Source organism: Vanellus vanellus (assembly GCF_965231255.1).
Source record: "Vanellus vanellus genome assembly, chromosome: 2".
Lineage (NCBI taxonomy): Eukaryota > Metazoa > Chordata > Aves > Charadriiformes > Charadriidae > Vanellus > Vanellus vanellus.
The window spans coordinates 18,372,653-18,396,137 of record NC_138906.1 but is presented as its reverse complement, the minus strand read 5'-3'; the positions used below and the strand labels follow the sequence as shown (position 1 = coordinate 18,396,137).

Genomic DNA, 23,485 nt, shown 5'->3' with positions numbered 1-23,485 from the left:
TATGCTTTTAGCTCTATTTATATATAAAGAATCCAGGCTTCACTTCCTGCAACAAATGCTTTGGAAACTTAAATCGAATCTGTTTCCAGACCACAACCTCACTATTACTCTGTCTCCCCTTCCAGATTACCATTTAAAAATAATCTTTAAATTTAACTAGTGGAAAGCGTAGATTCTTCTTTTTCAGTGCTATCTTCACAGAGTTCTCATAACTGTAGCATATGGATGCTGAAGGCTGATTCTTAATTAGCAATGCCATCCATTATGCTGATTTTTACACTAAATCTCCCGAGTGTAATGTACGCTTCTATTCTGAATAACCCTTTCATTTTGATGCAACACAGAAAGATGCCGGTTTCTAATAATTATGAATCTGAACATGATTTGAACTTAAGACCTGAACTTAAGAAGAGAATAAAGCATCAGGATCGAAAAAGACAATCCAGATTCTTATAGTAAAATGCTAGGTACGTAGGATCTATGACTGTAGCATAGTTTTGGTTTACTATAAATCACCCCAGGCAGCAATATTTAGAGTTATGGCAAGAGATTTAGAGATATTTGTTTATTTTTTCTAAGGAACATTTATGTTGCTTGCTGTTGCATGTTGAGTCACAGAAGATAAATAATGGTCAAATCCTGCACAAATGGGCTGTATTGCCTTCCTCAATGTATGGAAGGTCACTTGCAGAATTGAACCACCAATCATTAAAACCTGCATTACATTTTGTACCATTCAGACATGTCTGAAGAAAACAAAAAACTGTTTCATATAAGTTCAGGTCTCAGGGGGGTGAATCCAACCAGCCATACTTCACCCATATATACCGACCTCCTAGAAGCCTATTTGAAAGGGGAGTGGGGGGGAGGAAAAAAAAGGAAGTGGTCTTTCAGAAGAGATTTTGGGAGCTAGGTGACAACATCCCCGCCGGGATCATAAAGACCCTGTAGAAAACATGTCTTGACAGAGGTTCTGTGGCTCAGTTATTCCTTCTCTAGTGCAACCAATCACTATAATGGAATGATCGCGCACACGTGTCCAACTGTAGCTCAATGAGATATGTGCTAGGAAAGCAGAACCTTATTTTTTTGTGTTATGGTAAATTAAAACTAGCAGTGGGAGTGTACTTCTAGATTTGGTGTTCACTGAAGCAGCATTAGTGATTTTATACTGCTGTTCTCGTGGGCAAGGCTAGCCAATATGTTGCATACTATGTATTCATTCCTGAGCCATGCTGACCTACCTGTGCCTTCAACCAGGAAGGTTTAATGAAGGTAACAATTCTAGGTCTCTTTTGTCATTGTCCAGATGGTTTACCTGAAGTAGTATGGCCATGGTAGGCCATTTCTTGAACTACCGCTGTAAACCTATTTAGTCTCTGCAAGCCACTACTGGATGCATGTTAAAGATAAGTCAGGAGATGTAGAAAGCTAGGAGCCACTTCCATTTCACCCTCCCCTGCTCTGAGACAGACCTGGCATCCACCTAGTTCCTTCATGATAAAACCAGAGGTGATAGATTACTTTTTTTTTTTTTTTAATGTAAGAAACATAACAATACAGAACTTTTCCAGTCCCAGTTTCCTTTTCTTTGCAGTGGTGACCAGAAGGACACCATTGTGGGGAGTAGTGACAGTCTAATTCAGAGACAGAGAGCCTTTTCTGACTGTCTCCCATACCAATAATAACCACTCCTTTGTGGGTACACACTTCTGGTCCTCGCTTCCACCACTGCCCACTTGGGACAGATGCATCACCATGGGTGACCGCAGCACCTGAAAGGCTTTGTGTGCCTCTGGGGACATGCTCAGGGTTTGTTACTGCTGACCTTGCTGTATCCTAGCACGGCCCCTTCCGAAAGTTCTGACTGAGCTGATACTACACTGTGTAGATATGGTATGTGGCACGTCCATTCTGACTCTTAGGAAATAAAATTTGTGCTGCTCTGGCCCTCACAGTTACAGAAGCAGAAGCTTTTGTGAGCAGGACCTCACAGATGTAAAAGAAAATGTAAAAGAAAATTCTAGTGTCTAAATAATACATTTCATATTAAAATATTGTGCCTTTGCCTGATAGGGCTGCAAGGTATCACGCTTAGGATGCAGGAAATATTTCAAGGGTTTGTTGGCAGCCCGGCAACAGTAAGTTACCAGAAGACTGGTGACATGATATTGGATAATTTTGGTTTTAGCAGACTCATCACATTTATAACAACTAAAAGCACAGCAGAAGCATCTGTATCATTACTGCTTCAGATGACCTGTTACGTTACCCCCACAGATATTCATGAACCTGCATTTGCAGACAAGGTAAAATCTTGACAAACTAATACATCTAGCTGAGCCTCAGACTAGGATATATCACACTACAGGGTGCTAAAAATTACCGTGTCTGCAATTTGCATTCCGTAAATTAGACCAGACCAATTTAAAAAGAAGCCAAAAGAAATTTCCACTTCAAAGTTGTCAAACTCCCTCCCCCTAAAAAAGGGCAAAACAAACCCTAACCCCCCCTTCCAACAGTAAATTATACATTCAGGCCTAGCAAAACACAACAGACGTTTAGTGCCCCCACCAATTACAGCTATAAATTAATTACCTGTGCCTTTGTTTCCTGGTACTAATATCCAAATTATATTTGACGTATTATATTGAATGCTGCTACTGGCGCACAAAAAGCGTTTTAAATGTGTTCGCTTCTACTATACCTGCGTTACTTAGCTCTGCTAGTTTTTCCACATTTTGCCCAAGACATTTTTATGGTATTGGCCAGACTTAAGCTGCTCTTAATAGCCAGAGAAAAACATTAGAATTACTGAAGTCTGCAATAAATTTCTGAACTGCTTTTGTTACTGAAAAAGCACACTTTCTTCATTTGATTTATTACAACAAAAATCAAATGAAATCTCTAGGTATTCCTTAGATCAGGCATATGCAATCTGCTATTAAAAGTCTACTTATCACACTTTTGCACTGCACTCTGTTGATGTAAGTGTAAAATCAACTCAACCATGTTATTACTTGTTGTATATAGCCCACAATATCACAGTGATCACACTAGTAGGTGGCTGAATTTTAGTGCTCGAGAGTGACAAACTGTTTATTAAAAACTAAATTTAATGTTCCCTTGGATATGAGCGATATAAAAACACAGCTACTCAACAGTTCATAACAGTCCCTGATAGAGGGTCGTATTTCTCTGCTCTGCTGCCTTCAGGGTGGAGGAAACTTTACTAATGAAGCATCAACCTATGTGCCACTGCAAGAGAAACAATAAGCAATGAGACATTACTCACTGGTAGTAATGGTTACTCAGTACTCATCGGTACTCCAATAGTCCCCTTTGAAAAATTTAAGATCACGTACTTTCCTTTTTTTTAGGAGACTGAAGTGATGCATTTTTGTTAGATAATAAATGCTGTGGGGAACCCATGGCAATGACAAAGTATAGAAGAACAGAAAGCTGACTAAGGATAACATCTTGAGTCTTCTGCGGCTATGTTTACATCTGTTCTTGGCCTACTGAAGTCGACCTTTCTCTCTATCGGCTATTTACTTATTCTAACACAGTAGATAGCTTTGTTTGTTTCCACTGTCTTGGCTGACCACAGGTATTTATTCTTTTCTTTTTTCTTCTTTTTTTCCACATAGATGTATTGATTTATCTCTAACAGCAGAACATCAATGTAATTCTTTTGAGTTTTAGTACAGCTTGACTGCCAGGTGCAGACTAGTAACCATGGTAGCTTCATTTTAATGTCATCTCCTTTTATTTTAGCAAGGCGTTTAACACTGTCTCCTAGAGAATCCTTATACGCAAGTTGGGACATCCTGCCTAGATGGGTGGGCTACTAGATAGGGGAAAAACTGGATGGGTGATCATGTTTAAAGGGTAGGGGGTATTGGTCTGTATTCTATTGGGCGACTCATTACAAGTGGAGTTCCTCGGGGATCTACCCTGAGGAACGTACTCTGTTTAATATCTGTATCAATAACCTAGAGGAGGACACAGAATAGGCCCTCATCAAATTTGCAGATGCCAAAGTGGGTGATGCAAGTGACTTCCTCAAGGGCAGGGTTTCCATTCAGAGGGACCTTGATATGCTACGGGCATGGCCTGGCAGAACATTGTGAAATTTGATGAGGACAAATACAAAGTCCTGCATCTGGGATAGACTAAGCCCCAGAGTAGTACAAGCTGGAGACTGACTGGCTGGGGAGCAGCCTGGATGAAAAAGACCTGGAGGTCTAGGTGGACAGTGAGCATGAGTCCACAGTGCACGCTGGCAGCAACGAAGGTTAACAGAAGACAGGGCTCTATCAGCAAGAGCCTAGCCCATAGGTAGGGGGAAATGATTCTTCCCATTTGCTCAGCGCTCGTTAGACCCTGTGAGCAATACTCTGCCCACAATAGGCCCTGCACTACAAGACAGATGTTGATAAACTGGAACAAAGGCAGCAGAGGGCCTCCAAGATGGTTGGGAGCTGAAGCACATGGCCTGCGAGGAGAGACTGAGGGAACTGGGCTTGTCTAGCTCAGAGAAGAGATGGCTTCAGGGGGACCCACCAGCACCCTTCTGATACCCATTGAGAAGATGGAGGCCACCTCTTTGCTGAAGCGTGTGGCGGGAAGAAAAGAGAAGACATGGTGGGAAGACAAGTTCCCAAAGCTGTTGTCATCAGCAACCTGCTCTGAATTCAGTGTTAATCCTGCTGAGTAAAAGGCTGGACCAGGTGACCTCCTGAGATTCCTTCCAATCTAAATTATTTTGTGGTAAGCATTGCGCTAATCAGCACTCCTCTGTTTTACCCGGTCAAAAATAAGGAAAACAACTTACCAACCAAAACTACAAGCCTGTATTTTTCATTAGGTTGTCGTCTATATTTTGCAACTTCTTCATATGTTGGGATATCTGCTGTATCATACTGATCACTCTTCTTGCATTCATACATAGATTTGTTTGTTTTTTTATCTTTCCTGCTAAGACGAAAGCTTCTTCTAAAACCAGCTGCAATAAGAACAGGATTTTTTCAACGTAAGAAAATAAGTCATTTCGAAGTATTTGAAAACAGTCTTTTCCAAGCATTTGAGGATTGGTGCATGGAATAAAAAATGGATTACGTGTTTAATAAGCCAGGTCATTAGAATGATATTTTCCTGCAGTTTTAAACTATGTCAGGTGCCTATTTAAACTGCAAAATTAAGATTACTAATAAAATTGTAACAGTTGCAACAACGAGCTGTAACATGTTAATAACCTATTGTAATTATATATTTAGATAATTCAAGTGTTTTATACATTAGTATATATACACAAGAAATTCATTTAATCAGGACTCTCATACCACACAATGTATTTCTATTAAACCATAATGGCACACAGACGACAAATACAACATATGGTGGAAACACATCTGGTATTGAAAGGGTTAATGAGAATTAACTCCTTGAACAACATTTTTTTTTTGTTTAGCTCCATGCTGATAGCATAAGAAAGGTGCACAAAACCTTTCCCAAAGTTGTTTAAAAGTAAAACCCAACACTGTTAGTTAAATTCCAAAACACTGTGAAACATCTTAGATAACACAGTATCCATATTATAGACATGTTAGCATGAAATTAAAAGTTAATATTCCTATTAAATTTGCATTTACAATTGCATCAACAGTGTGACATCTACAGCGCCTATCTAGAAGACTTGAAATTTCACATAGCTTTTAAGTACTCTCAAAGGAGATAATCATAGGCATTTTCAATCAGAACAGCACAACCCCCCCCTTCTAGACTATAGGTTAAAAACCAATTTACTCTTCTGTTAATGATTACCTTACATTTTACTGGTATCTCTATGGCACCACTTTTGTTCTAGAAGGAACTACAGGAAGGACTGGAAGGCTTATTTCATTATTTGGTGGTAATAAAGTAAAACACGAACTACACTTTAAATACTGGAAAAATCCCAACACCTTTTTTTTTTCCCCAGAACATTTCATAGGACAGTACACACACGTAAACTTTTAGTGACCCCAGATTTTTCAGCAATATGTTTTCATAAACTTGTAAAAGCACTTATGTTTAGGTGTTTGAGAAGTAATCACATTACATTTTTTCTTCAAAGGTAGTATCTGGCAAATTCAAGACTCAGTTCTGCAAATATTTATAACCAGATCTGAAGCGAAATCCTACAAGGCTTAGTTAGAGGCTTAGCATTTTGCACACACACAGTTCCACTTAGCAAAAATCTTTGCAGAACCTGGATCACAGAGGATGTTAACCAAGTTATTTTATTGATGTCAGCCCTTATACCAATGGGAATCTACACCACATGCGTACACAGAAAAAGGGAAGAAAAATTTCTTTGAGAATACAGCGAGATGTTGACCCATTCACATTCACAATGTGAATAAGTAAAATGAAAATCAATGCAAAAGGAGAAGAGCTAGCATCCACAGAAAAGGATGATGACATTTCCATCCTCCAATGAGAAAGACATGGGCTGAGATAGAAAAGGGACCAAAATATGAGACAAGAAAACGTAATGAAATAAACCGAGTTTATTATTATTTATTATTTAAAGAACATTAACACTGAAGTGACTGCAGTCAGGACAGCCCTGTTGGGGTGCTGATAGCTCTGAGCATACTGAACAGTTTAAATAATAAAGAACTTTGTCACAAAACCCAGAACCCACATATCTGGAAAAGGTAAAAAGTAAGGGTAGCAATCAAATGAAGCTAAACCAATCGTCTCCATTCCAGTTTGGTGTTGACCATACAAATACCAAGAGCTCGGGGCCTCTGTGTAGCTGTCTCAGAGCGCCATTACCAACAGCTTCTTAACCTCCTCTTATATGTCAAACTGCGTCATCTTTAGGAAAAATATCCAGTCTGCAAAATCTCCATATCAATTCAACCTCTGCTGTTAGGTTTTAGTAAGACCATTTGCAACTTGTTCCTCATTTCTCCATCCACTTTATTCAGATTTCATTACCAAACTACCAGGTGGTGGGTTATTCAAGAATTTCCATTCCTTCTTCTCTTAAAAGAGACAAAAACCTGTTGGTTTGGGGTTTTTTTTGGTACCAAAAAGGAGAAAACCTTTCAGTGTTGTCTTCGGGCTGATTCATCCCTTGTCACTTTCACAGGCTGCATATAAAACATCACAAAGACTGGGGTGATAGGGTTCCACCGCTAACGTGGGTTTCCTTGATTAAAACAGTTGATATTTCTGTGACTGAAACTCAACGGTAAAATGAAAATAGTAATATTGTCCTGTATATTAAGAAGGTTCAACAACAAGTTCATCTAGGACTCAGTCCCTACAGAAAAGCTCTTATATTAGTTAAAAAGAACAAACACGTTAGCCAGAAGTAATGAAGCAGATTTCCAGCACAGCTGATTTCTCTGCAGTGCGCTGGTGAAGATGCTCTGTAAAACTACTGAATATTAAAAACCTGTGCTACGTTGACTGCTTTGCCACTTTAAGACTATTGTCAATTTGAAAGTTGTTTTAACTGTTCCTCAGAGCACATCTGAATAGCCCTATAGAGAAACCTACGAGAGCTTGCTTTTAGCAGCGTTCAAAACCAAGGAAAACGTACAGTACAGAGAGAAAGGATGAGACTGTTTCAAACGTATCCAACATTTTTATGATACTGCTACTGCATTCCTGGAAACACGATTCTCCCTCTCACATCTGCCATTATACATCCTCACGTATGCGGCTCAACTTTACTACCTTCAGAAGCTATTTTAGAACGAACCGTTAATAAATAATTTTTATTGAATTCTGCATTTATAATTGCATTATAAGTTGGGCAGCTATGACTGTGCAAAAAGATTAAGCTGAACTGAAAGAACATCATACCTGCAAGGAACAAAAACATTTCTGAACAAGCAAAAAATATTCTGCTGATGTTTGCATATTTTACAGTAAAGGAAAAAAAACTTCTTGTATTTAAATTAACAATAAAGCATTATTAAAAATATAGTGAAAATCACTACTGAAAAAAAAAAACAATACTGATATGCAATAGAAAAATAAAGCTTCTATAAAATGATTAAGCTTGAAAGTAAATTCGTATAAAGAACAAAGGGGAAAAGCATTGCTTGCCCAGAATATTTGATAACATAAACCTCAATGAATATGAAAGCAGCTGCAGGCTATACTGTCTGCGGAATATGGATATCAGCAGAGATTAACCTGTTGCCAAGTATGCAGACTATAAAATAAAAGGGGAAAATTCTGTCACTAAAGCAACATAAAATTCTGACTGCTGAGAAGCTTGCAGCAGCTCACTGGGTTCAGCTACAAGACTAGAAGCCTACTGAACATGCAAACCCATAAACTACTGCTGGAATGTAACAGTTTGGTGAAATAAGAACAGCCGCTGGGAAGAAAATATGAAGAACAAATGTTCTCAAACTACAAACGTCTCCAAACCTTATAACACTTCTCAACATGAAATAAAAATCAAAGGCTGTGACTAATAAACTTAATTGAGGCCCAACAACAATCCAAGAGAACCTACTTATCTCTCTAAGGAAAAGAATTAAAACAAACCCTAGCAGAAAAGCGTAATTATTCTTTTAACCACTGGCAATATACATTTGGTTATCTCTGAACAACATCCTTACATTTAAACAGAGAAATCCACTTGGATCTCACCCAGAAATCCAAACTGAAAAGAGGCAATGCATGAACCCGTCTCGCCTAAAATATTTCAAAAGGACGCTGACGTAAAAAGGTGTACTTATTTAGATTTAATTATATAATTCTAAAGAAGAAGGGAACAAAAGTTTGCATCTATGTTGTGTGAATTTAAATCCAAATATATTCCTGAAAGTAGAAAGTTAATTTCTCAAATTCAGAGAAATTACATTAAGAGGAAATACTATAATTTAAATTCACCTATGCTTCATAAATTCACCAGTAAGGCTCCAGATTGCTACAAAGCACTTACGCATGCTTTTGTTCATTTTCATTCATTAGAACAAGTGCTTAAGTATGTGTTTAAATTATCTATATTCTTTGCTGAATTTAGTCGAATCTTACAGAACAGAAATCTTACAGTCAACAAATGCTGTTTATTTCTAAATGCATTTGCAAGTACTTTTTGTATTCGTATTACTGACAAAGGCAAGTTTGGTACCATAGTGATTATCTAGGTTTGTATGAATACAATATTTTTAGTAGATATTTCTGGATTTTTCTTTCCCCCCAAATATTAGGATTTTTTTATATACTGGCTCATATGCTGAGTATTTCTATTGTTACACAGGAATTGCACAAACACAGAGCAGACTTCTTACCCTGCTTGCTTCTGGACTGAGTCCCAGCTTGCACATTTAGACAGGGTTAATAAAAATTTAGATTATGTCTGGATTTTTAAGACAAAATTGAGAATAGTAAACAGATGATATTCATCTGTATTTACTGTATGTTCATAAAGGTTCAAGTAATGTAACTAGAATTTAGGCTTGGCAAAGGCAAACTCCTAATGTTCTCTCCAGCAATTCCTCAGGAAATTACTGCAGAAACATACAACATTATACTGTGACTTAAATATTAGAATTTGGTGAAAAATCATGAAATTTATCTGAGTCACTTTAGAGGGGAGGGTTCAAATTAATAGCAGCATAACCTTGGACATAAAAGATCTGACCCCAGATGGTGCAGACATTCTTCCTTCTGAAAGCTGCCTCTTCTGTTGCTCTTCATGACCACCTTGTGTGTGTCTAAAGTACGTATCCTTTCAGAGAGTGTCAGACGTTCACAGAATATGCTGGTTCGCAGACTGAAATGCCAACAAATACAGAGCCCTAAATCCATAAAGAGCCATAAAATAGACTGAAAATTCATGAACTGATATTAGAGTTGTTGTAGTTCACTTGATGTGATTACATACTATCAAAAGCAGTATGAAACTCATACTGGTTTTAGGAAGCAACTGGTGTAGCCATACTTTGAAAAACGTTTCTAGAATTTAGACACATGAACGATTTACCATACTTGAACTTACCGCATACTAACTGCTCATTGGTGTGAATACAACCTGCTGTAAATGCAAGGTAACACAGCTCAACTCCTTCAGCAACGGTTAAGCTGATTCAGACTCCCTTGCTCCTCGAACAGGTTACAACATCTAGACAGGCATTTAACTGCGTGTCACTACATCACCCTGAACTTGTTGGTATGACCCAAGCCCTTCAGTGACGACGTGTTAGGTTTTGTTTTCAGTGTAGTATGTTTAATCAAGACTTTGTGTTAGAATAATGAAGAGACTTGCCTAGAAATTCTTAGTTACTTAGTAATCAAGGGGGGCCATAAATGTCTATCACCTTTCAAGAATACGCACATTCAGAAAAATTGGGATGTTCAGCATTCACTCCAAAAAACAGTGCTGCAAACCACAGGCTGACATTCAGAATAAGCTGTTTTCAAAAATCACACATATTTGTTTTCCCACTCTCAAAAAAACAACAGGCAGGGAAAAAAAAAAAGTATCTTTGAAGGCCTTCCCTCTCCTTGGGATTGAAGGAATATATAGTCAAACCAGTGGAAAAGAGGCCCCTCCTAAGCAGGAAGGTAGACCGCAGCAGTTAGATATGGTATTGGCTCCCATGTACCTAACAGAAGGTTTATAAACTGTCTTTGCCTAGGACTCCTTTCCCTTACAGGCTATCCGAGTTTTGTATCTTGCACAGCACGTAGGTAGAAGTTGTGTGTCCTCCCTGCAGCTGGTCAGCAAGTTTTGGTCAAATTATTACATGTTAGGCAGTGGCATTTGTCCAGCCCAGAAAGTTATTCCACAGCAGTTTGCTCCTTGAGAAAATACAACTGAAAAATAATTTAGGAGAAAAGCAACCCTATATGTGGCTGAATAGGATTGGGCTCCCAATGTTTTGTGAAACAAGGAGACACTGAAGTGCATGAAACAGTTTGAATTAAAATCACTGTCCTGTTACCATGTGCAAAAGAATGGTAACATCAGCTTTCAAAAGCCTACCTGCTTGATCTTAAGAGAGGATAATTTTTAATAAACGAATCTTAGTGAAGAGCTCCAAGGAACCTCTAATTTCTAAACCAAATAGCTAATTATTCACAATCAGGGAATATACTTGTGTCCTTACCCCAAAACTGGTCCTAACCTTAGACAAGTCTTTTTTTCTCCCTGTTGTTCTGCCTTCTGGTTCTCCCCTCCGAAACCTCACTTCCAACAGCGCAGACCCATCATGAGAAGGCTGAAGGTACCATCTCTGGACCGATGGCTGAACTCCACTGCGTGGAAGCTCTCAAGAGATAAACCGTTGCCTGCGCTGTACAGTAGTACTCCAATAATTTTTGTAAAGTTTTGCATAAGTCAGCTACATTCCATCTTGATTTTTTGTTCATCTGGGACAACAGTAGCTTCTTCCACAAGACATCTCCTTCCTAGATGATTGAGCCTTTTTGGCAACCGTTGACCAAAACACTTCACTGAAAGGGCTACAACACCAAGAAAAGGCAGAGTCCATTTTGCCACCTTCATTCTCAAATAAACCATCAGCCCACTAAGGTCTGATTGCAAAACCATGACAGTCTGATCTTGAGAATTCATGCAATCTGTATTTGCAGACAGAAAGAAAAAGGTGGGGGTAGGAGGCAGAAAAAAAAGGACTTTTCTGTTTCAAAGAGAAGATTTGATAAGGAAAAGGCAGTTCATCTGGAATCACACCCAAAGTGTCATTTTCCAAGCATACTTCAGTCTCTCAATACAATTACAATTAAACTTTAATGTAGTTGATTAACTAACAAAGGTAAGTTAATCAACAGTTATTTTCAGCATGATCAGGTGACCACTAGTTTCACAAATACGTGATGAAATTATACCACACTAAGGTTTTGGAAAGAGGTCAAAGTTCTTTCAATTATATTGTGTGTTCCTCATGTAGTTTATACACGACATTTAAAACAGTATAGTGCAATATGAAAACCATCTCTAATTTACAGTACTGGTCTCGGGTGTTTCAGTGAGCCCAGTGGCTTGGATGTGCTAAAGCCCTTTGAGAAGCTTCTTCCCATTCCTCTCGTAGTAGGAGGATGAAAGCTTTGGGAAAAGGGCTGGTTGCCACAAAATCCGCTCCAGCCAGCCTTCAGCTGGCAGGAATTCTGGACAGTTTCAACTAAAAGCTTTTAAAATGGCACAAATTAAAAAGTTGAAACATATCATGGAACATTCACCTTTTTTAAATGTTACTTTTGTTTGAAATTTGGAATCTTGCAGCTGAATCCAAAGGACTCCTTCCCCTCCTCTTCCCCCCTCCCCGCAATGATACATTGAGCTCAGACTAGCTTTAAAGCTAAATTTAAGCTATTGAGTTATTATGACTTATTTTGTTTTGTAATGTGGAAAAAGAACTGGTGCCTGCACATTTGCTCTGAATCCTCCCAAAACTGTTAGACATGTACAAAGAAAGAAACTGTAAGCAAAACTTAGATAAAACCTTGAAAATGTCTTTAAAGATGTACTCAAACTTTTCACAACACAGTAGCCTTTTTGTTTCATTAAACACATTACTTACTTAATGTACTTTAAAAGTCAACATTTTTCCCAAATTTATATATCTTTTTTATTTTGACCTAAAAATCAAACCAGTATTTTAGTAGCTGATGTTTAACCAGATAAAGATATACACTACATAAACCCTTTATGTCAAATCCAATGAGCCATTTTTAAAACCTTAATATTCATGCTTTTCTCATGCAGAGTAAGGACGTTTATATGCAGATTACCCCCCCAAGCAAAGTGGACACAAAAGTTCCAGGGAAAAGAAGCTGAAGGAAAGGAAGACATTGTCTTTTGTAACCAATTGCTCACCTAGATAGGATCCACTGTTGTGACCAGCACATTCAGCATCTTCTGGACGAAGGGTAAAAGCATACAGAATAAGAGCCAAGAAATAAAGCAGAATAGTTAGAAGCCCAGCAAAAAATACAGAAGAAAGTACTTAAAAAATGACAACTGTACAAAGCATAGCATTAAAAAGCCTTTGATAAGCCATTTTCTTAAAAACATAAAACAACATTTATTGTTTTATATTTTAGCTGGAGATATCCGGGAATTTTGCAGCATGCACACTGATCTTTTTACCTTTTCAAGCAAAAATTGTGATGACAGCAAACATTCTAAAAAGAATTCTAACACTGTATTATTCACACTTTATCAGTTAATAGAAAATATGATGCCACTTAAAAGAAAGCAAAACGTATTTGATGTAAATCAAGCTTTTTTTTGTTAAATTATACATTATCAAACTTTAGCTTTAAGTTTTGGCTCACTGGATTAGACAGAAAGGTTTTTGATCAAAAACACATCCTCTCATTTGATATAAAATAACTATAATGTATATTTTTACATGCCAGAGGCCCTTTGATCAAAAATATGGGCTACAATTTCTAATGCCTTTATAAACAAAGGCCTCGTAAGTAAAAAAAAAAAATAAAATCACAAGAGATCAGCTGCTATTACTTTAACATATGCTGCAAGCATAACAGTAACCGGCTACACGCAGAGGGAGAAGAGTGAGGATGATAATGCATGGATGAACTTTCTACCATCTCAGAGAAATACTTTGTCAGTATTAATTAGAAATGCAAGACCTCTCATAGCCATGTAATTAAGTTGGAACAATCTCCTTCCAACCCAGCCCACCCAAGTTTTGCTAATATACTACTTTTCTATACGTATCTTCCAAAAGATAGAAAGAAAGAGAGAGAGAGAGAGAGAAAGCAGTTTAAAACAATAGTCCAAATTACTAATCTTTACATGAAGCAACAAGGAATATTCTGGTATTTTTATCTACTTTTAAAAAATTATTCAATGTATTTGGTGGCAATATAAAAGCATTATACGTATAACATCTCTTAGAAACGTTGGACTATATTCAATTTAATTCTAAACACATGTTCTCTAAATAAAATTATTGGGCTATGCAGGGAAACTTTTGTACATGTACCTTCAATTTCCTCTGAGAAGCACAAAGGAAAAATAGGAAAGGAAATCATTAAATGGAGTGAAAACATAACTTAAGAAAGAAAAGTTAAATCGAAGAAGAAAAATGCACCTACCACACTCAACCGCTTCCTCATCTTAGAACAGCCAAAAAAACAAAGTATTATTGTTTAATACTTCATAAATAGGAAAAAATTTAGCTATGTAAGCTACTCTAAAATCCTCTTGATAGCACCTATTATATTGAGGCATATACCAACATACCAGCACTGAGCTTAACTTACATGTTTAACTACTCAGTTAGAAAAGGACCTAAAAAGACATTGAAATATTAGGTGCACTTTAGATTTCCTACACGAGACTCTTCCACTATTCATCTGGTAGCAATGACCTTACCCAGTTGCCATGGAAGACCTCGTTGATATTAAATGTGAAGTCTATTAATTCCATTTAATCAGTCTTAACCTAGAATTTCTAAGAATCACTACCATGAACATGATCTCAGTATTTTTCTGCACCTACAGTAACAGCTGCTGCTGCCCTTGGAGCTGGGTTTTGGAGAGGTTTTGAATTTTTATTTATTGTCTATACTTGTAGCTGAAAAAACACTGAAAGAATTTATATACTCTTGTCATTTTTTCTCTGATACTATCCTAATATAACAGATCTACTTAAGACTTTCTGCTTACCTATAGTAAGTCAATAAAATTCTGCCTCCTTGATGGTGGAAAACAATTTTTTGCAATCACTTTTGGGCTTTTACAGAAAAACAAGATATGTATGATGAATTCTTGTTCATGGATATTATATACTAAGGTCTAGATTTATATAGAGATTTTACAACCTACATCTCATTCAAATTTCCTTTGGAATCTGGCTAAATATGCCTAAAATATAAATATTTCAAAGAGTTTCCGTGAAGCATGTATTTCCTCGGAATGTGAAGAAATTATTCGGGAGATATTTTACAATCTTTCACACGTAACTGATGTACCAAACAAAAGTGAGGTCAAAACTCTCCTGTCTATTTGATTACATGGAAGAGCTTTTCCCATTTCATGCCACAAAATGGATACAAGAGTCTCTTCTGCCAGGGGAAGAATACTGTTTTACAGAATTATTTCTTGGTACTTTTTTTTCTTATGTTATGACTTATGTTTTAAAATATTAATGTTGAAGACTTCTCTGAATCTTTATTTAAAGTTTATTTCTACACTCAAGCTGACCATACGGTTTTAGCAGGCTGGAAGGTCCTCTAATGTGAGCAGTGCTTGGTTGACACAATCTGGTGCCTTAGAAGAGTGCCGACAGTTTTGTGAGTTGAGAGTGAAAGCGTTGGATCCTTTTTCCTCTCCTGACCTTAAAAGCTCCCAATTCTCAGTGACAAGCCCTAAGGCTGGACCCAGAATGGCAGGCTGGCTTCCAGGTACTATTTCTTTCTCCTTTTCTGTGCTGAGAGACCTCTTACACCTCCTGATATGTATGATAAGTTTTTCTATATTTCCGTTTCTGTGACTTTCGTTAGGCTGCAAATGTATGTCCTGAAAAAAAGTTAATATGTCTAAAAAGTCTCCTGAATTCAACAGTTATTTGACTTAACTAGTGACTGTGCATTTTATTCTGTTTTGTATTTTATCATTGGAAACAGACAAGTCCTCATCTACGAACATGAAAGACTGGACCAGGAGAAAAAGAGGTCTGGATGGGCGCACAGGTATACACCCACTCATCCCTGACCACCACAGACCGTCGGCGGAGACCTGCAAGTATGTGATGGTGGAGCTACAGCAGCAGGGCCGAGAACAGCCAAAGGGAATGCCGGCTTCTGGGCTACCCCTGCTAGGAAAGGAAACCGTCTTATCCATCCGTGCTATAAATTAAAGACGTTAGGATTCCCAAGTGAGCCAGCTGGTGCCAGAGAGCACAAGCCAAAATGTCTACAAGCTGAGGTTTAATGCTGAGATAAAGTGAAGGCGTTCTGAACTTTTTGCGTTTTGTTAAAATCTTCCTTCGTAATACCACTCTTGGCTTTCTTGGGCTACTCCTAAGGTTGAAAGTAACAGTCTATAATGAAAACACGTGGTAAATCAGTGGGTCTTCGATGCTTCATACAGCTATGAAACAGTCATCAACTGGTGCCAATTCGAACTCTACCAGGAATTTTACCAGGGCTACTGCCTGTCCTTCATAAAGGCAAAGGTTATTTGCCAGGAAACTTTGTATTGTGATTCACGGCTAACTAATACAGCTGTGTGTGCCTGCAGCAGTTGAACACACGCAGCAGATATGTGCAGATACATGCATGAAGTTTGAAAGTGCAGAGACATGGAAAATTTGGGTAGATCTCAGGCCAATATAGTTTTACTAAATTAAAGCGGAGTGAGAAAGGAAACAGAAGTGTTCATCTGAAAGGAACAAATAAGAGACTAAAAGGGGACAGAGAGTCAAGAGGAGGAAATCTGGTGGGAAGCAGGAAAATAAAAGCAGTAACAAAATGAAAAAAACCATAAGGCAACATGGAGCAAATAAACCACTGAGAAAAGTAGAAATACGATCAAGTAAATGTAGTGTGATAAGAAGGCAGAGGAAGTTACAAAGAAAATAGTCATGGAACAGGCTCATAAACCAACAACAAAGCAGTACCAAGACATAAATAGGAAAAATGGGAAAAAGAAATAGGAAACACAAGTGCAATGGAAGCTTAGGAAGTAGGTTTTTTTATTCATTTTAGAAAGAGTTCAGCGTAGCCAATACACTAAACTACAACAATGCAAAACAGTATCACACACACTGTAGTTTTGTATGTATTTTAACGTAAATATATTTAGATTTGATTTTGGGGGCCTCACCTAAATTATACTACTTATGAAGCTCAAAACCAGTGCCGCTCCAGGAGCTTCCTCAAGTCTTTGCAACAGTCCAGCATCAGATTAAGATTTTTAACTTTTTCTGACTTTCTTTCAACAATATTTCCATCAAAGAATCTTATGTATATGGTTCTCAGTCTAAAATTGGATCCATCAGCTCTGTTCTAGTTTCTTATCACAAGCAAGTTACATTATCTCTTAAATTCTATTTCACTCGATTAAGCAAGAAATTGTGACGTACAGCAATTTGTGTTACAGCTAATATTAAACACTCCTGATTTTTTAGTGATGAACAACCCCACATAGCAATCAGCATTTACACTGTTTTGCAGGTTTTTTACCCTATGGGGTTTTGTAGATCAAATGATACATATACGTTTCATGCTGTAGGAAATTTAAGGCGGTCTAATTTAATCCTCTCTCAACATCATCAGATAGCAGTATCTCTACCAAGATAGTTTGGAAAATGAAGAAGGATAGTCTTGTGGTGAAGGACAGAGCAAGAGTTTATGAGATCCGTTTCCACTTCTCTCTCATGTGACCTTGACTCAAATGTCATCCAGCTTCAGGTTTCCTTAATTTTTCTGTGGTAGCAGAAGTTAATATTTGTAAAGACAGAAGACTTCTGAACAAAGATGCTAATGTGCTAATTTAACTCTATAGGTCTGGTTTATTTTTTGGTTTCACTCATAACTACCTGCAGGTGGGCAATCAAGTTTCAAATATGAACACAGAAAAACACTGAGAAGAAAGGCAGAGTTAAGATTGTGCAGCAATTATAACCTGCAAAAGAGTCCTACTATACATTTATACTAAATGTTTGGTCTTCAAATACACGTGGTACAAAGCATTCATTCTTTTAGCCTGTTTAAATTCTTTTGTTGGCAGAACACGATCTTCAATTCACAAGACACTCATCTATGGATAAACTGGGTTACATCTTGTTTGAATGAACACCATTTGGCTGCAGTTAAATATTTCCTCTTGCTCATACAATGCCAATCACATATGGTAAATCAAAATTGAAAGTAAAATGGGTTTTAAGCCCTAGAAAAACTATATGATGATGGCTTTGCCACAGTAAGTATTTACATTTAGCATTAAATACACAGAACAAATGTATTTTCAAGGAAAAGACATCTCTGAACAGCTCTGTCATATATGCTGCATACTTATGCATATTTATATATAACTATACACACAGGGTATGGATATACACATATGCACATGCTGCACAAGTTAACAGAAGTTACAGGCTACACTAGTATAAAATATAAAGTTACCAGTAATTTTCATACCAGAGACAACACATATATAACAGGAGAATAAACACAGTAACCGCTGTGAAAGCAAAATTGTGCTGAAGGAATATAATGTCTTGGCCGATTATTGTAGTTTACAATAACTGCGGAACAGTGAGTTATTTGGTTGTTATTCAAAGAAATTTACTATTTTTTTTCCCCTCAAAAAAAACAGGTGATCAGTGTTTTATCTACAAATTAAAGCAAACTACAAATGCAAGAACGACCATGTTTGTTACCAGTGACTATTACAGTCAGAGCATGAGTAGTCTCTCTATTCAAGTTAACAGACTGGGAACTATTGAACAAATGAATTCTTCCCTGTACAAAGTCTAGATGCAGTAGCCGGGACGCAGTGACAGAAGAACTTATAGAGACAGGTCTGGCTACAAAGTTGTGCCCAAGCTAAGATAACCTCCTAAAGCCAGGAATGCTGTTAATTATTATTCAGGAATACCAAGCAAGCAGGTTTCTGCGGAGCTGGCATCAGCCACGGCTCACAAGCTCAGACACACGGAAGCTGATTGCATGCAGCCAGGTGCATGTACTGTACCTCCCTCCGCATCCCACAGAGCTCCCTCGCACCCCGCGTCAGGTACACTGCACCTTCACCGTCCCAGCACGCGGAGGGTTAGTCCTACTTACACGACCTCATGCATCTCTATTCCTTTACTTCCATTCCATTTTCCTAGTTTCTTCTCTACGCTGCTTTTTCTTACCGTTTGTTCCCCAGTATAATTTTCGCATACTATTAATGCACAAGCAATACTGCTTTTTGCTAAAAAGTCATTGCTGTTAAGTATTGAGAAAAATGCTGAAAATGCTTGAGAGGACGATGCCCTCCATCGTTTCTGCACTAACTCAGAGCCTGTAAAGTAACACTATCAACCTTGCCAGCAGGTCAGCACATCTAACTGCCACTTATCTCATGCTTTTAAAATTTAACAAACACTAATGTTGAACTTATTGAGGTTTTCTACCAATAATAAAAGAAACAAAACTTGTCAGAGCTTATATTAGTAATTTTTGCATTCACCTTTTCCAAATCTTTAACAAAACAAATATGTTAGTGTTTGATCTAAATGGAATCAAGAAACAACTGAACCATAGTGCAAATACTGACTCTAGTAATGCTCTTGCATAATACTGTTAATTGCACTAATTTAATAATTTCAAAGCCCATCCTCTGTGAGGTTTTGCCTAACGGGGTTTATGGGCAGCTTTTGTCCATATGTTCTTCCATTGCGCTTGTTGCAATACTTTCTCTTTTTCTTCATCCTCAATATGAGATTTCACTTCCCTGCTTTTCCCTTTATTTCTTTATTCCTACTTTTTCTGGGTCTTCTTCTCAATGTAAAATCATCTTTTGTCAGTGTAGGGTCCCTCTACATTATCAATTTCCTGCCACCTTACGCCCAGATACCATCAAACTATGCACCCTCTCCATTTTCAAGTGAAGAAGTGTGATTTCACTTACCTTTAAATATGGAATGTACATTGTTTTGTCCCCTCCTCCAGCGTACCCATCTTAAAGGTTTTTCACTGTGACCGGTGCAACGTGAGAAAGATCTCTTATCTCTTTCAAGAAAATAGCTAAATTCTGGGAGAGTCATATGTATGTGTCTTCCACAAAGCTAAAGTATTTACTTTTACTTACATTCATTTTACACATAGACACAATGAAACAAGCTGACTTTGCTATTAAGGTGAAATATGAATTGGCATTTCCATTATAAACTGAACCTTTTGATAGTTTAGAATGAGGCTGGGTTTCTGTTCTTTTCAGTGCAACAAATGCTTTCTGAAAAAGTTCCTTGGAAAATATCCTCTACTCCTTTTCCTTGACATCTGCATACATACAACATGGTCAGCATCACCAAAAAAGCCCACTTTTTTGCTTCCAAATTTATGATACAAATACGTGTATGGATTAACAACTTTACACAACATGCACTACTATGTTGAAAAGTATAAAAAAATCAGAATTGGAAATAGAAAGAAGGCTTCCCAAAAGTAATTCAATGTAGCTCCTCACAGGTTTTGAAATATAGTTAATTATCAAAGCAAATCCTGGCAGACATTAATGTTACTATAAATACAGTCATTCACTATGTTTCAGACAGCTCTTTTTCTAGACAAATACAACAGTCCTTCCCAGTTCCAGAACTGGCTTGAGAAGAAAGGAAAAAAAGAAGTTATAGCATACTTCTATGTTACACATTTTTGACTAATTTTTAGATTAATTTTCAAGTAGAAGGACATTACTACCCTGGAAGCCCACCTAAGCAACCAGAGCTGACTCAAATTTTCTGGGTATCCAAGAAAATAGAATATTTCTTCTTGATTCTCCCTATTAAAAATAAAGGCAGGTAGTCAGGTTTCTTCCTCCTTACAAAACATGGGATCTGTGGAATAAGTTGACTGACAGAGCAGGCCGACATCCCGTGCTACTTACCACGTCTCAAGAAAGCTTCCCAGTGCAACTCCCAGTCCTGTCAGGAAAGGGACTTTTATTAGCAGCACTGCTGAAGTCAACAGGTTTTCGTCTTTGGGAAGCTATAGGACTGTCAGCTCAGCTGGCCAATTGCCCTTTCCCTCCTAACTGGTAAGGAAATTCATGTCCTATGATCCATGGGATCAACTGCAATAGCAAGGAACCTCTCAATATACAGCTACTTCAGGAAGATCTACAAGGCATCAGTTTCCCCACACAGTTGCCCTTCCGAATGTTGGAGAACCCTGTATCAAGCTGAAGGGCTGCAGTACAAGATTAAAAAAGAATCAGACGAAATCAAGCACTACCAATTTCCCACCTCCTTACACGGGAACCTGTTATGTAAAACTTTAGAGGACAGTAATCAGTGGCCCATAGCCCACAAGACAGAAAAGGCCTAAAAAAAGAGAATTCAGACCCAGCAGTCCTTTCTAATTTTCTGTTCTCTATGTCACCTTCCTTACACGTTTCCGATACTGCCAGTATGCTATTTGTTCAGCTGAGCAATGCATGCTTTCCCAGCATCTCCCAGTTTTGGCAAGGTGATTGCTCTGCATGAATACAGACATGGCCTCCACATCTCACAGCTTCACTGCTGTGCTTGGTAACATGAAAAAGCTGCCTAACTTCAGAAAGATCACAAGGGCACGGAGTTTCCCAGCTTATGTGGAATCTTCTTGAAAAGACACGCAAGTGGAAGGTTTTCCTGTGAGCAACTTGAGCAACATCCTAGTCACAGCATTTTTTTCTATAGCTGAATTCTGGTCCTCAAAATGCCTCCTCTATGAAGGATCTGAATTCCCTCCCAGCACTAAAATCATCTTCTATCTTTGAATAACGGGACAGACCTCTACTCAGAACAGCACTTCCCCTCTTCCCCTGGAAATCTGGCAGATATAGCAGCAGATTGTCCTAAGAAATGGGGAAGAGAGAAAATGACAAACCTACATCACTCTGCAGTCTTTTCTCCTTCAAGAGGCACCACTGCCGTCTAGATGGTATTTAGCTGGACCTTGCTTTGTTTAAAGGAAGCCTGAAAAAGAACAATAATAGGCATGCTGCTTGACCCTATGGCTCTGTCACGTTTTAAAGGAAAGGGGAGGAAGAAAGGAACTCTCCTCCCTTGTTTAATCTAGTTAAGGCAAGGTCAGTGGACACAGCAGAGACAACAGTAGTAGACATCGTACTGTGGGTCTTCTTTGGGTTGTAATTGTGGCAATTCCCAATCAAGTTCAGGCTGCCTATTTGGAAGGGTGAGATGCATCTGTAAAACCTTTCACTTGAAGGTCACTAAAAAGATGCAGTCCATTAGAAAAAGGAATCATGCATTTTTTCTGCAGCAGCTGATTTACCTCTTCAAAAGCACCAGTGCCACATTAATTGAAGGCTCTTGTTGAGGGTATTATCCAGATTCAAGAACAGTGGACAGAGAGAAATAGCTATACTCTGGGATCAGACACTTTTCCAAAACTGGGGCAGAGCAACTTGACCTAGAACCTAGAAAAACAACAGATTTACTACAGGCTGGAGGAGGTCCTCTTTGTTTCTAAGATCTATGTAAATTAGAAAAGCTATAGTGCAATCATATATTCTGTTATTGTAATTACAAAGCTAATCAAGGGCTTTGGAGTTAACAAAAGCATTAGGGCACACAATCAAATAGTGAAATGGAATGAAAGATAGAAAATGCAGATTATTAGAAAACTAACAGTAATTGTCAAACTTTAGAACACAAAAGCCGTAGCAAGGAGTTAGGAAAATTGCAACAGGAATCTCAGTGAGAAGTTTTAAAGCTAAAAGCATTTAGTTTTGCACTTCATATACCAGCATCCATTGTTTGCCATAGCACCCACACTTTTTGTTTTAATGTTAGAGAATGAAAGATGGTTGGAAATTTTAGACCACTTTCTGAATATTTCTAGTTCAACTCACAAACATGTTTGTGTTTAAGATTTAGATCCTACTGAAGCGTGATAGTTTCTTACATTGTACTCACTTTGTTATGAGTCTGTACAACTGAAAGAAATAACAGGTCAAGTAAAATATGCAATAATACTTAAAACAGATGTTGATGTAAATTCCAGTGGAAAGAAAATATTTGTTTCGATGTATGCGCTTTCTTAGAGCTTATTGTTCTTATATTGTGCAACTACTGTATTTAAAAGCAGAGACTATTAAGAATGAATTTGTTTAAAAACCAGTAAGAAGTGGTTCTGTGAAAGCCTGTGAAAGAATGTCCTGACTTTTAAAAATTTGTGCTGCTTCATAGGACACAAAAGATCACCAATTATATGGGGGTGAGAAGGGGAGACTACCCAACCTTTTATCTCACTCTCAATATAAATTTCACTGTATTGATGCAGTCCAAATTATATAAACCGTTGAGCCAATTCTGTACTATTTCAACAGGAAATAGTACAGATTTCAACCTTTGAAATATTATATATCAAAACATTAATTGGGCTTGGTGCTTCAAAACCAATGTCAGAGGGTTGAGAAAAATTGTTAGCTGTGTTTAAAGCTTTTACTTTCAGCTCTTATATTTATTTTCCTAACGATAAGATGTGATCAACAAGTTATTGTGCCCAGGAGAAATGCATCCTGTAGTGACAGGGCTGAAACAAACTGCTATTCTATAAGGTTAGAGATCAGCAGTATGATTTCTATTCCGGGTTAACAAACTTACATGATTTTCTGTTGGAAATTTTCAGTGGCTGAATCTGCACTTCTGGTCTTCTTAGTGCAAATCTCCTATAAAATGAAAGGTGGTAGGGGAAAGACACAAACTCCTCAGTTTCCACTGCAAGTTTGGGATTAATAAACATCATGA

General features: G+C 37.8%; 1 protein-coding gene across 1 annotated transcript in view; it reads right to left on the bottom strand.

Moving 5' to 3' along the window:
• MPP7 (MAGUK p55 scaffold protein 7) overlaps positions 1-23,485 on the bottom strand; it is a 154,816-nt gene that overhangs the window by 11,142 nt on the left and 120,189 nt on the right. The window contains exons 13-14 of the mRNA XM_082498985.1: positions 23,342-23,406; positions 4,838-5,008 (exon numbers count right to left, since the gene is read on the bottom strand). Of these exons, the coding sequence (XP_082355111.1) occupies positions 4,838-5,008; positions 23,342-23,406 (236 nt within the window). The remainder of the gene's footprint in view (positions 1-4,837; positions 5,009-23,341; positions 23,407-23,485) is intronic.